This window comes from Corythoichthys intestinalis, chromosome 1 (assembly GCF_030265065.1).
Source record: "Corythoichthys intestinalis isolate RoL2023-P3 chromosome 1, ASM3026506v1, whole genome shotgun sequence".
In the NCBI taxonomy this organism is placed as follows: domain Eukaryota; kingdom Metazoa; phylum Chordata; class Actinopteri; order Syngnathiformes; family Syngnathidae; genus Corythoichthys; species Corythoichthys intestinalis.
This window is the reverse complement of record NC_080395.1, coordinates 14,006,596-14,020,582: the sequence shown is the minus strand read 5'-3', so window position 1 is coordinate 14,020,582 and position 13,987 is coordinate 14,006,596. Positions and strand designations below refer to the sequence as shown.

Genomic DNA, 13,987 nt, shown 5'->3' with positions numbered 1-13,987 from the left:
ACCTGACACTACATCTTAATGAGAAAACACGTCGATCGAATTGACCAGGTCGTCCAAGTGTTCTCCCTACTTGAGTTCAATGGCAGCCCATCTCCACGAAACACAGTGTTGGTGTTGCACAGCTTGCCCCATCTGAGACACCAGAATAAGAATATCCTGCAAGCCAACTGGAAGCTATTCTTCATGGTTTCATCAAACTCCTATACTAAGGTTTTTGCCTCTGTAAACACCAACGCTGCCAGTACCATCAGCTGCCTCTGGAGTACCACAAGCTGAAAAGGACTGTGAGGACTCCTTCTTTGGACAAGGCCACCCTATCGCCCTCAAAGATTTTGGGGAATGCCACTATGACAGACACCACCTCCCTGACACAACCATGATGAGCCGCCTTTAACAATTCTCTCGAGACATCGTTGAACTTCTGCCAGAGGTGGAGATTTGAAACACTTTCTGACCAGATATTCTACGACACATTCTTAGCAGATACTTGCAATACCTTTGAGTCTTCTCCCCTCATCAGAGATAACACCACTAGATAGTGATCGGTTGACAGCTTTGCCCCTCGCTTCACTATATGTCCTATGATATGACCACAATCTTGATCATCAAACTGTGGCCTAAGGTATCCTGGTGCCAAGTGTACATGTGGACATACTTACAGTATGTCTAAAAATAGTGTTTGTCATTTGGAAAGAAGTTGAGAAGTCTGGTCGTAGGCATCCTCCCAATAATTTCACTGCAGTCCAAGCTAGAACTCTATCACCCACTCCAAGGACTCCAAAATGGGTGGGTACTCTGAATAATACAATTATACTAGTCCTTCTAAAAAAAATTTGCATATTGTGATAAGGTTCATTATTTTCTGTAATGTTTGATCAACATTAGACTTTCATATATTTAGATTCATTACACACAACTGAAGTAGTTCAAGACTTTTGTTGTTTTAATATTGATGTTTTATGCAAAAAAGTCAAGAAAAAACAAAAATCCTTATCTCAAAAAAATAGTATATTTCATCCGACCAATAAAAAAATTGTTTTTCAATACAAAAAAAGTCAACCTTCAATTAATTATATCAGCTAGTATGCACTCAATACTTGGTTGGGAATCCTTTTGCAGAAATGACTGCTTCAATGCGGCGTGGCATGGAGGCAATCGGCTTGTGGCACTGCTGAGGTATTATGGAGGCCCAGGATGCTTCGATAGCGGCCTTAAGATCATCCACAGTGTTGGGTCTAGTGTCTCTCAACTTCCTCTTCACAATGTCCCACAGATTCTCTAAGGGGTTTAGGTCAGGAGAGTTGGCAGGCCAATTAAGCACAGTAATGCCATGGTCGGTAAACCATTTACCAGTGGTTTTGGCACCGTGAGCAGGTGCCAGGTCGTGCTGAAACATGAAATCTTCATCTACATAAAGCTTTTCAGCAGATGGAAGCATGAAGTGCTCCAAAATCTCCTGATAGCTAGCTGCATTGACCCTGCCCTTGATAAAACACAGTAAACCGACACCAGCAGCTTACACGGCACCCCAGACCATCACTGACAGTGGGTACTTGACACTGGACTTCAGGCGTTTTGGCATTTCCTTCTCCCCAGTCTTACTCCAAACTCTGGCACCTTGATTTCCGAATGACATGCAAAATTTGCTTTCATCTGAAAAAAGTACTTTGGACAACTGAGCAACAGTCCAGTAGTGCTGGTTCTCTGTAGCCTAGGTCAGGCGCTTCTGCTGCTGTTTCAGGTTCAAAAGTGGCTTGACCTGGGGAATGCAGCACCTGTAGCCCATTTCCATCACACGCCTGTGCACGGTGGCTCTGGATGTTTCTATTCCAGACTCAGTCCACTGTTTCTGCAGGTCCCCCAAGGTCCGGAATTGTCCCTTCTCCACAATCTATCTCAGGGTGTGGTCACCTCTTCTGGTTGTGCACCGTTTCCTGCCACACTTTTTCCTTCCCACAGACTTCCCACTGAGGTGCCTTGATACAGCACTCTGGAAACAGCCTATTCGCTCAGAAATTTCTTTCTGTGTCTTAGCCTCTTGCTTGAGGGTGTCAATGATGGCCTTCTGGACAGCAGTCCGGTCGGCAGTCTTGCCCATGATTGCGGTTTTGAGTAATGAACCAGGCTAGGAGTATTTAAAAGCCTCAGGAATCTTTCGCAGGGGTTTGAGTTAATTTGTTGATTCAGATGATTAGTTTAGTAGCTTCTTTGGAATACCTTTTCATGATATGCTAATTTTTTTAGATAGGGATTTTTGGTTTTTCTTGACTTTTTTTGCCAAAATCATCAATATTAAAACAATAAACGGCTTGAACTACTTCAGTTGTGTGTAATGGATCTAAAATATATGAAAGACTTATGTTTATCAGAACATTACAGAAAATAATTGACTTTATCACAATATGCTAATTTTTTTAGGGGGATCAGTACAGCAAGTACAGTTAATGTTTCATCAGCGTGTACATACCGCAGTGGCACCATGGCCCACTGTACCAGCGGGCAGTGCACTGGCACCTGTGGTGGCACCGATGCTGTTCGGGTGGCGTATGTGGACGGTTGGCCCACTTGCGACAGACACCACTGGTTTGATGCCCTGCTGTGGCGGCTGGATCAGGGACTGCTGACTGTTTAGCAAAGACAGACGCAGGGCCGGGAGGCTCTTCTGTAGATGGGCAAACAGGGAGAAAAAAGATGTAAGAATACAAAACATCAAACTGGAAGATATCAGGATATTATCTTGTTTTAAGTCATGTTACATTCCTATGTTATGCTATTTTGTGACACATTACAGCGCATGTCTGCCAAATTTTGGATGCTGGCGCCTTAACATTGCATGACAACATGTGTTTGTAGCCGGATCGGGCTTTCGACTGCCTTGATGTGACGCTCATCATGCTTGGCTGGAGAAACCTGCTGGCGACTGGCAGGCACGACTGCCGGGCCCACTGTCACACACAGTCACAAATCAGGCCGGGGGGGTTATCTCTGTGCGTGCACGTGTGCGTGTGTATGTTTGTGTGTGTCGGGCCTAGCTTTTAGTGTAAAGAAAGTGGTACTTCAAGGGGTTCTAGTTAAGAAAAAGAGGAACCAATATGGCAAGTAATTAAAGTCATTTCCTTGAGGTAGTTTAGTCGTTCTCAAATTAAGGTTCAGGGACTGTTGTAGAGACGTGATTATATATCTAAATGGTGATGTATCGCAATACTTTTTATCCCAAAAGGTTATCGATATGCTCCTGCCAAGAATCGATATATTGTTTTAAAAAGGTGCCACTGTTTGAAAGAAAAGTAACCAACAGGTTGCTAACAAAATTTTCCACTAGAATACTGTCTGTGTTAGCTCATTGGCTGCCATTGATGACGATAGACGTCCAATCCGGATGGTTTGGACATCTAGCACCGTCAATGGCACTGAAACGGAGTCCTCACAGCCAGTCTTTAATAGGTCACTTCATATTCATTTTAGGGCATTTACAGGGCAGTTCCTGTTGATTTTGAGTCACTTCCTATTCATTTGGGGACATTCCTGGATCACTTCCTCTTCAGTAACCCACAATTAACAGGATGTAATCCGTAAATGCCCCAAAATTAACAGGAAACGACCCAGAAATGCCCCAAAATAAACAGGAAGTGACAAAAAAAAAAACATCTAACTAACTTTCTACTAACCATCGGCCAATATAGAGTCGATATAATAGGATAACTGTTAAGATTAGTGTTTGGGTGTCGATCTTTGTTAATTATGATTTTGCACCACCTAGTGGCCAGTGTTGCAAAAGGAAGTAGCAGAAGAAAATATTAACCTATCGTAATTTTCCGAATGTAAGGCGCACCCGTGTATAACACGCACACCAAATTTACTTGTAAAATCTAGGGGAAATTATTGTACCTGTGTATAACGCGCACCCTAATTTTAGCACCAATAAATAGAAGAATACAAGAAAACAGAGCTCGTGTACAGATACAGAAATAGCATTTTACTGACTGGTGAAACACAGCACCACCATAGCACATTGGTAGTTCAAAACATTACCGTAAACTGACATTATGTACGGCAATAATATGATCTGACAACTTCCTCAATTTACCAGAATCCAGGAGAAAACAAAACAGATGTGACTTTTCTTTTAAAGGGTGCTGTATAACTTGCTCGTGTCATCATGATGAATAAATGTTTCTTCCATGGATTGATACGGTAAAATAAAAGTGAGGATTTACGTTGGAAATCGGAAAGAGCGCATCGCGGTACACTAGACTGTAACAATAGGAACTATTGTTATTTGGGTTTGAGTTTCCCGAAGGACAGATATAGTTGACGGACACAGGAAGTCTGTGTTGTGTTACGTTTGTTATGGTCCGAGTTGCGGAGCTGCAATAAACGTTGACTTAAATGAGTTCAAGAAACTAAATTCTGTGCTTTATAAAGAGTGAAAAAAGCAGAATTTAACACAGACGAAAACATTCGACCAATCAGAGTGAAGCATTACCGAAAAAAAATGGTGACGTCACGTACCGTAATGGTCGGCAACAGATCGCCACATACGTTTCTTCAACACTACATTGCCGTGTCAATAAAAAAAATCGGTCCTTACACATATATATATATTTCTGTCTCCATCCCTGTACCCTGATTTTGGGGGGGGGGGGGGGGGGTGGAGTGCGCGTTATATTCAGGAAATTGCGGTACTACTACTACTGCGCCTTATAATGCGGTGCATCCTACATGTGAAAACAGTTTTAAAATAGGCCATTCATTGAAGGTGCGCCTTAATAGTCCGATGCGCCTTCAAGTGCGGAAAATACAGTACTTTACTTTTGGGCTAAATTCATTGTCATACTGAATCATATCAGTGTAATCTTAAAACTATCAAGTGATTCTAGAAAAAAATGTTTTACACAGTGTCAGAAAGCTTAGTCTTAGTCACGATTCATGGGTCTTGCAAAGGATAATGATCTGTAAAACAACTAAATATAGCATATTTTCGGACTAGAAGTCGCAGGATTTTTTTTCCATAGTTTGGCCGGGGGGTGAGACTAATACCTGGAGCGCTTATGTCTGGAATTGTTAACACATTATTATATCACTTCACACAATCAAACATATCATTTGCACACAAAACCGCTAGAGTGTTGTTTAAAAGTGACACTGAGGCACTTTCTCAGTTCGCTGTTTACGCGTCATGTAACGTTAGCATACTGTACACGTATCCAGCCGATTGTTCTCTATTCTATTTTTATTTTCTATTGCATTTCAAGATGACATGTCTGTTCTTGGTGCTGGATTTTATCAATTTTTTTTTTTTTCCCATTTTGTTGCGCATTATTTTGGCTGGTGCGTCTTATAGTCCGAAAAATACGGTATCTGTCACAAAAACCTTACATTTGGTTTTTTTGTGTGTCTGTAGACTTTTAATATCAAATACAAAAACAAAAACAGGTGCATAGTTCAGCATCCCACCTTAAGAAAGGGCACCAGGTAAGGCTGAGGGGACGACTTGAGCTCAGTTTGCAGCCGGCTCGTGAACTCCTCTGGCTCAATCTTGGCATCCTAATGTTTTTAACACCACACACACAGGGAAAAAAACAATGAAACCGCACTTCAAATGAGAAATAGAAAGTGATGTAAACCTAGGAGACCTTAAACGCAGCGCTCATCCTGTCTCCTCCAGGCAGGCACTGCTCATTATTTATCAGATACAAAATAAAGAGGGCAGAAAGTAATAGGGGGTTTTAGGGCGACATCTGCAGGCTTTAAGTGGTCGCCGCATGTTGATAAGCGCTAGATCCCTGTTATAAAGTGTAAAACTAAAAAAAAAATGCTTGTAACTCAATTTTAACAACAGTATTTTTAATTTTTTTTAACCAGATAATGTTATATGAGCTTGATCTTTTATTACAGTTCTTGAGCGAGATAGTTTTTTTTTAAATACATAAGTACAATGTTTTATGAGGCATATGTCTGAAAGGCACATTTGTCGCGTGCAGTTTTGTATGAAGTACAATAATTTGCTTGCCTGGTACACCAGACTCACCGCTGTTCCAGCTATTGAGTCTGGCCACCATTCACGCGGATACAATTTCCAGGGCGGAGCAAGCCACAGCAAACAGACACCGGAGTGGGCCTATCAGCAACGGGCAGACGTGACGTTAGTAGAATGACGAGGGAAGGACGAGGGACTTGCGCGCGGAAGTAAACATACGAGGAGAGCGGAGTTTATTCAACATGGCTAGCGCGAGACAGACTGTTGTCAATGACTCGTGTCGATGTGTTTTTGGTACTTTAAAACGGATTTTACAGTGGATTGGAACATATTCTCGGCTCTGCCGTTCACCATCTGTGTTGTTGTGGAGACGACTTTCGACGCGCAAGAGTGACGTTGCTCGTTAAGAACACGTCACGCAAATAAACGAATCTGATTTGTCGATTGATTTTTTACCTGCTCGAGAGGCCGTTAATGGTCTGGTTCCCAGACTATACTCTCAGTGTTTGAAAAATACAGGGAGAATAGTCTGGCAGAGCCAGACAAATAATTTGCATTCAAGCTATAACACATATTTGTTTTCAAACCAAGGGCGTAGGTTTGGTCTCAAAATTTGTAAGGGACTATACGGTATAAGAGCATAACTACATGTACACTATTTATTGGGGACGGGACATTAATAAAACCGAACAGATTATTGAACAAGGGTCAGTGCTAAATTTCTCACAAATATGAACCTAATTAATTGATAGGCTAAATGCTCAATGCAAAAAAAAAACTTGTATTGACTTATACGAACTTTCTTTGGTTTGGGTGGTTCAGGCAAAATTAGTGGTGTGTTCCCCTACTCCACAACATTGACGTCTTTTTACATTACTTCCAGTGGCTGCTGCTGGCCAAAAAAAACTTCTAATATCCCTCCTCTTCGAAGGGGGCGGAGAAGGCGGCATGTTGTCGACATGTTGTATTTCTATCGGGGCTGTGTGAGTGTGGGTATGCGTGTGTGTTGGGGGGTGAGGGTGTGGTCAAGTCATCAGCCAATTAAACATGCATTTGAGGAAAATAGACCAGCATATTCAGCAAGTGAATAGGGGTAAATGCAAGTCTGAACATAATGAATACAATTCACTTAATAATGGTAGGGTCAATTCTATCCTTACAACATTTGGGAAGACAATCTAAATTACCTATATGACTGAACTCATTATAAAATGCAAATAAGGTTGCTTCAAAGTTGGTGGGGACAATTTGAGCATCGTGAAAAGTTGGTAGTGTTATATCCCTACCGTCCCTATGTAAACCTACAACGTTGTTTCAAACATTTCTACCTGTAAATTTTTTAATGCAATACTGTTTTGCACATTACATTTTAAATCAACCATCAGAGATTACTGTATCTCATCTCGTTCTCACCAGCAGGTCTTGCACCAGAGCTTTGACGTTCTTGGAGGTCTCAGGCGACGGAGAATTGTGCGATGCAAGCTTAATGAGAGTGGCCAAGAAGTTTTTACACTTCTTTACATTCTCCTGCATTTCCTGTGACAAAAAAAACACAACAAGGGAGATAATAAGTACCACTTGAGCGGGGACAAAGATAATTTTCATAAATGTCAGTCAACTTTATACTAAGCAAACGAGTTCCTCCTTCCGTCGGACAAAGGATGAGTGGCACGGATGACTACTAGCTCTTAACCCATTTGCTCCCAAAAACGTATAAATACGTTATATTTTTAATTGTTTCAGTGTCCCAAAAACGTATTTATAAGTCTTTTACGTTTTTTTTTCACAAGAGACATCTCTAGGTTCTGATACAACTTTGCTCAAAAGCACAATGCTGATAATGCATTTTAAAGCAATAAAACTGGCCACTGGAGGGCAGTAGCGCATTTGCTAAGACCCACAACCCGAATCAGCGGAACGAACGGCCGGGTCGCACAGCCGGGGCGCCGGCGGAAGACAACAGAATGGACGACCAGGAGGACGTCCAGGACGCCAGGCGCAGGAAGTCCGAGCTGGACGACCGAGAGGACGTCAAGGACGCCAGGCAACGAACAACCAAGTGCGACAACTAGGAGGACTTCCAGGCTGCCAGGTGGCGGACGACCGATCAGAACAACCGGGAGGACACCCAGTATGCCAGGCGCTGGACGACTGAACAGAACGACCGGGATCACCAGTGCAGCAGACAATGCCGTTGAGTCCGTGCTGCTCACCGAGCAGTGCCCGCGTCGCCGTGCTCGGCCACTCACATCCCCCGAGACCCTCCAGTGTCCCGCGACTCAGCCGGAAACGTGCACGGCCAAACCAGTTCTCACCCAGGAAAACAACATGCCCCACACAAGTTCCCCAGGCGAACTCCGGCACGAGGCAGTGGTCACCACAAAAGAAAGACTCAAAAAAATCCATCTTGATGAGACTTTGCTATCAAAAGCTCTATTTGTCTTGTTGTTCATGTTATTTTATAGAAGGAAAACATTATTCAGATGTTTGGGATGTCACAAAAGCAAAAAATAGCTGTGTTAAAGTCAGAGTTATGTTTGAAATGTATGCTTTCACAAAAAGCTCAATTTCTCTGTTTTTTCATCAGAAATTGGAAAATTGCTCAAACTAAGCTATTTTCTAATGCTGATTTCTAAAGAATGGAAAAAGATATGACCTAACTTTTTTTTCCTGCTAAAAGAAAATAGTCTAATCTTTCTTTAGGTGGGTTCCATGTTTATATAGCAATAGAACATAATTTTCTGTGGGCCTTGCAAAATCAGTCAACATCCAGTAAAACGGCAGGAGCAGTGGTGGTTGCACCGGTGAAAATGGCTGGGAGTGAATGAGTTAAAGGGAATGTGAGAAACCCTGCTGATTGGTACAAATGAGTCCTTAAAAAGTGCTAATCACCTACTTTCCAAAGCACACCGCTATACTTAATAGAAGAAAAAAAAACAAGAGCACATATTCATGAAAACCATTTCGCACAGGTTTAACATATAATGTCCATCTAGACCACAGGTGTCAAACCGATTCCAGAAAGGGCCAAGTGGGTGCAGGTTTGCTTTCCAACCAATGAAGAGGACACCTTTTCACCAATTAGATCTTTTACATGTGTAATCAGTTAAACTTAGTCAGGTGCTGCTTGTTTCAGCAGGAAGTTTGTTGGTTAAACTCTCTGCGCGTTAGCGGTTGGAACAAAATCCAGCACCCACTTGGCCCTTTCTGGAATCGGTTTGACACCTGTGATCTACACCATGTCGGGTAGAACATGTACATTTGTGATTTTAGCGCAAAAGAGATCGATCCATGATGAAAACCTCTCCAACCACATCAATCCAGTCATCTGTTGTTGCTCTTCCAGGTTTGAGCCATTTTCTTGTCGATGCTTTTTTTACTTGCTATTAATAGAATCTGGATAGGTTTCTTGTCCTTACGACTAATTTGTTGCATATTTATTTTACCCAACCACACAGTGGCAAAAGACAGGGGAATATCAATATTGAAGACCTTTTGCAGATGGTAATGAATGTCCAACCAGTATTTTTGTATAACCACTAGGGGTGGGAACCTCTTGGTACCTCACGATACCATATGATTTGCCATAACGATAACGATGATCTCACGATATGGCGATTAAGGCTGCAGCTATCAATTATTAAAGCAGTCGATTTAATCTTTCAACTAGTTAGTTCGAATAATCGAGTAATCGTATTAGGAACATTTAATGCGTTGCGGAATTAAAACAAAGGCTTGCTAAGATGGCACTTTCAAAATAAAATTCCTCAGTGTTTCTTCAAACGATGCAGAATTGCACTTTCATTTAAATTTAATTAAAATACCTGAGGTTAGCCTCAAATGGTATAGAAAAATAAATGAATAAATGAGGATCTAAGTACATCAAAAGAACAATTGGCTAACTTGCATTGCAAAGTCTGCTAGCTTAAATGCTATAAAACGCTAACATTTTTTAACAATGTTCCTAACAAATCGTTCAAACACATATTCCCACAAAAAAACGGCTAAATATACCTGTAAAGTAGGCATAAACTTAACATAACAAAAACTTACCGTGTGTTAGTCTTAACAGGGAACAGCTGAATTCACCCATGTTAAATGAGCTGTGAATTATTCACTGTTGCCACTACAAAGCAGTGTATTCACCCAAATCAATAAAAACAAAGGCAAACACTTTCAAAACTAACCATTACAACGCCACTCTAATTAAACGAATATTTGAAGCAGCAAAATTTCATTTGAAGCTTTTTTGTCAATTACACAAGTTTATCGATTTATCGTTGCAGCAATACTGGCGATACAACGATTATTGATACATTGGTCAGGAAATCAATCTAGGATATTCTACAAGACAACTAATAAACAGAAAAGCATGCTATCTTCATCCTTCTGCTGTAAGTTTATCACTAGTAGACGTCCAATCCAAATGCATCCTGTTTAACTAAGTTTTTGATGCCTTTTGTTTGTACTTTGTGTTTTTGTTAGTTATATTTAAAGCATTTTGAGTTCACCGCCACCCTGCCTTGCCTCCCTGCCTTTTGTTTCCCTACATTTGGGTCCTCCATGCCCCCACGTTGTGTCAGGCATTGTACGTGTAGATGCTACAATATGACCTTGTTTGTCAATGCTCATTTCAAATTATTGGAAACCTTTATTTTTGAACTAAAACTTCAGAATTTTTCAGACGGACACATTTTCAGTATTCGTCGATTAAAAACTAGATGAAGACTAACGCATTTCGAAATGACTACAGTGCTGGTCAAAAGTATTGGCATCCCTGCAATTCTGTCAGATAATGCTCAATTTCTCCTAAAAAAATGATTGCAATTACAAATGCTTTGGTAGTAATATCTTCATTTATTTTGCTTGCAATCACAAAACACAAAAGACAATGAAAACATTATTTTTAAATCATTATGATTTTACACAAAACTCCAAAAATGGGCCGGACAAAAGTATTGGCACCCTCAGACTAATACTTGGTAGCACAACATTTAGACAAAATACAGTGGGGAGAACAAGTATTTGATACACTGTCAATGGGTTTTCCCATTGGCTCACTGTAACTGCGAACAACCGCTTCCGGTATCCATCACTGAGTTTCTTACAATGCGTTGCTGGAATTTTAGACCATTCCTCTTTGGCCAACTACTCCAGGTCTATGAGATTTGAAGGATGCCTTCTCCAAACTGCCATTTTCAGATCCCTCCACAGGTGTTCTATGGGATTCAGTTCTGGACTCATTGCTGGACACTCAAGAAGTCACCAGTGCTTTTTCTCAAACCATTTTCTAGAGCTTTTTGAAGTGTGTTTTGGGTCATAGCCCTGCTAGAAGACCCACGACCTCTGAGGGAGACCCAGCTTTCTCACACTGGGTCCTACATTATGCTGAAAATTTTTTGGTAGTCTTTAGTCTTCATAATGCCATGGACACGGTCAAACAGTCCAGTGCCAGAAGTAGCAAAGCAACCCCAAAACATCAGGGAACCTCCGCCATGTTTGACTGTGGGGACCGTGTTCTTTTCTTTGAAGGTCTTGTTTTTTTTTCCTGTTAACTCTATGTTGCTGCCTTTTCCCAAAAAGCTCTACTTTTGTCTCATCTGACGAAAGAACATTCTTCCAAAATGTTTTTGGCTTTCTCAGGTAAGTTTTGGCAAACTCCAGCCTGGCTTTTTTATGTTTCTGGGTCAGAAGTGGGGTGTTCCTGGGTATACTATCCTTTTCATTCAGATGCCGATGGATAGTACGGCTTGACACTGTTGTACCCTCGGACCGCAGGACAGCTTGAACTTGTTTAGATGTTAGTCAAGGTTCTTTATCCAACATCCGCACAATCTTTCATTGAAATCTCTCGTCAATTATTTTTTTCCGTCCACATATAGGGAGGTTAGCCACAGTGCCATGGGCTTTACACTTATTGATGACACTGCGCACTGTAGACACAGCAACATTCAGGTCTTTGGAGATGGACTTGTAGCCTTGAGATTGCCCATGCTTCCTCACAATTTTGCTTCTCAAGTCTTCAGACAGTTCTTTGGTCTTCTTTCTTTTCTCCATGTTCGATGTGGTATACAGAAGGACACAGGATAGAGGTTGAGTCAACTTTAATCCATTTTAACTGGCTACACGTGTGATTTAGTTATTGCCACCACCTGTTATGTGCCACAGGTAAGTAACAGGTGCTGTTAATTACAAAAATTCGAGAAGCATCACATGATGCTTGAAAGGGTGCTTATACTTTTGTCTGGCCGATTTTGTGTGAAATGATTTTGTGATTTTTTTTTTTTTTTTTTTTAATTTAAAGGGGTTGCCAAAATACCACACTGGATGCATGTTAAGTTTTGTTACGCGTCACAATACAGTATGCCATTTTTTCTACATTATAATATGCTGCCTAATGCTCTGTTTTACTTTGCTATTCTCTGCGGTTATGTTATGCAATGTTATGCTACATCTTGCTCCATGTTTTTCCGATATGCATCTGTATGTGTGCATGTGTGTGTGTCCTTGGGTTGGCTTTCCTCGTGTGAGTGTACGAACGGAAACGTGCATGGGCACGTGTGAGACCCTTTGTCTGCGGCCAGCTGCGAGATGGGTTTGGGGGGCCTTGTGACACAGTCAGCCTGCTGGCAGCTGTGACAGTGCTCACACAGGCCCAGAGAGACCGAAAGAGTAAGGGAGACAAAAGGGAGAGAGAGGGAGTACTGCAAACAGTGGTCTAAAAAAGGGGGAGCAAAGATACTGTAAGTATATTTCGAATATATTAATTAAACTGAAAGACAACTTGGTATAAAATGGGTAGGGGTTTAGGGTTTGTTAACTTAAGCATTTATAATTTCTTAGTTAAGGGACACATGTGCTACACTTTACAATAAGGGTCCAAAAAGCATTCAGTAATGGTTAATAAAGGTTATGGAGGGGGGACCTTAAGCATTTATAATTTCTTAGTTAAGGGACACATGTGCTACACTTTACAATATGGGTACAAAAAACATTCAGTCCCCCCCTTAACCTTTATTAACCATTACATTGTAAAGTGTAGCACATGTGTCCCTTAACTAAGAAATTATAAATGGTTGAGTTAACAAACCTAATCCTATATAGGCCTGTTTTTTTTTTTTTAATTTTAACAAACTATTAGTTACTGTCTGGTTATGCATTAACTAATGCATTAACTCATGTTAATGAATATATTAATACCTGTTAGATAAGCAATTACATTAATTATTCTAATGTTACTTAAACATTAGTTATTGTCTTAAAATACATTACCTCATGCATTAACTCATGCTAATAAATATATTAATAAATGTTAAATAAGGGCTTAAATGAATTATTGTCATGTTACCTAAACACGAGTTTGTGTCTAAAAATGCATTAACTAATGTTAATTAAGATACCCTTATTGTAAAGTGTTGAACTCGCTTAAAGCATTTCTAAAAGTAACCGATTACAATCGGTTACTTTTAGAAATGCTTTAAGCGAGTTCAACTGTCTTCGACAAAACTGCAAAGGCAGATAAAATACACGCATTTTTTCCTTTTAAGATAGGAAATCTTGGTTGAATTTTCAGATTTTGCAGTGAGAGAACCTGGGATACGACAGTAGCTCCAGGGGCGGCGGTGATGCCCGTCGTCTGCGGGGGATGTGAGGCGACCTGGACCGGCGGCGCCTGGGGTGTCGGAACCACGGGGGTCTGCGAAGCCGTCACCGCCACAGCCGGCGCCACGGGGCCCTTCTGCAAAGAGACGAGAGAGAGGAGATAAATAGGACGTGACGCCTGGCTCGCAGCAAGGCCACGGAGAACAGGAGGCGGGCGCCGCGGCACTCCTGTCACATCCGGTGTAGCGACTTCTTGGACATCGCTTAACGCGGTGGTTTTCCAAACTGGAGTCCGTGAGCGATAGTTTGGGGTCCCAAAATGACGTACGATGAATGATTACAATTTATAGCAACATCAGGGCCAACATTAACTCATTAGCTGCTATTCACAGCAGTAGACGTCCC

The 13,987-nt window shown here is 41.3% G+C and overlaps 1 protein-coding gene across 2 annotated transcripts in view; it reads right to left on the bottom strand.

The window, feature by feature from the left end:
- The window catches only part of LOC130920351 (transcription initiation factor TFIID subunit 4-like), a 275,123-nt gene that overhangs the window by 234,843 nt on the left and 26,293 nt on the right, over window positions 1-13,987 (bottom strand). For both annotated transcript variants that reach the window (XM_057843513.1, XM_057843523.1), the window contains 4 exons: window positions 13,572-13,718; window positions 7,394-7,516; window positions 5,458-5,547; window positions 2,468-2,662 (listed from right to left, as the gene is read on the bottom strand). In XM_057843513.1, coding sequence (XP_057699496.1) covers window positions 2,468-2,662; window positions 5,458-5,547; window positions 7,394-7,516; window positions 13,572-13,718 — 555 coding nt within the window. The remainder of the gene's footprint in view (window positions 1-2,467; window positions 2,663-5,457; window positions 5,548-7,393; window positions 7,517-13,571; window positions 13,719-13,987) is intronic.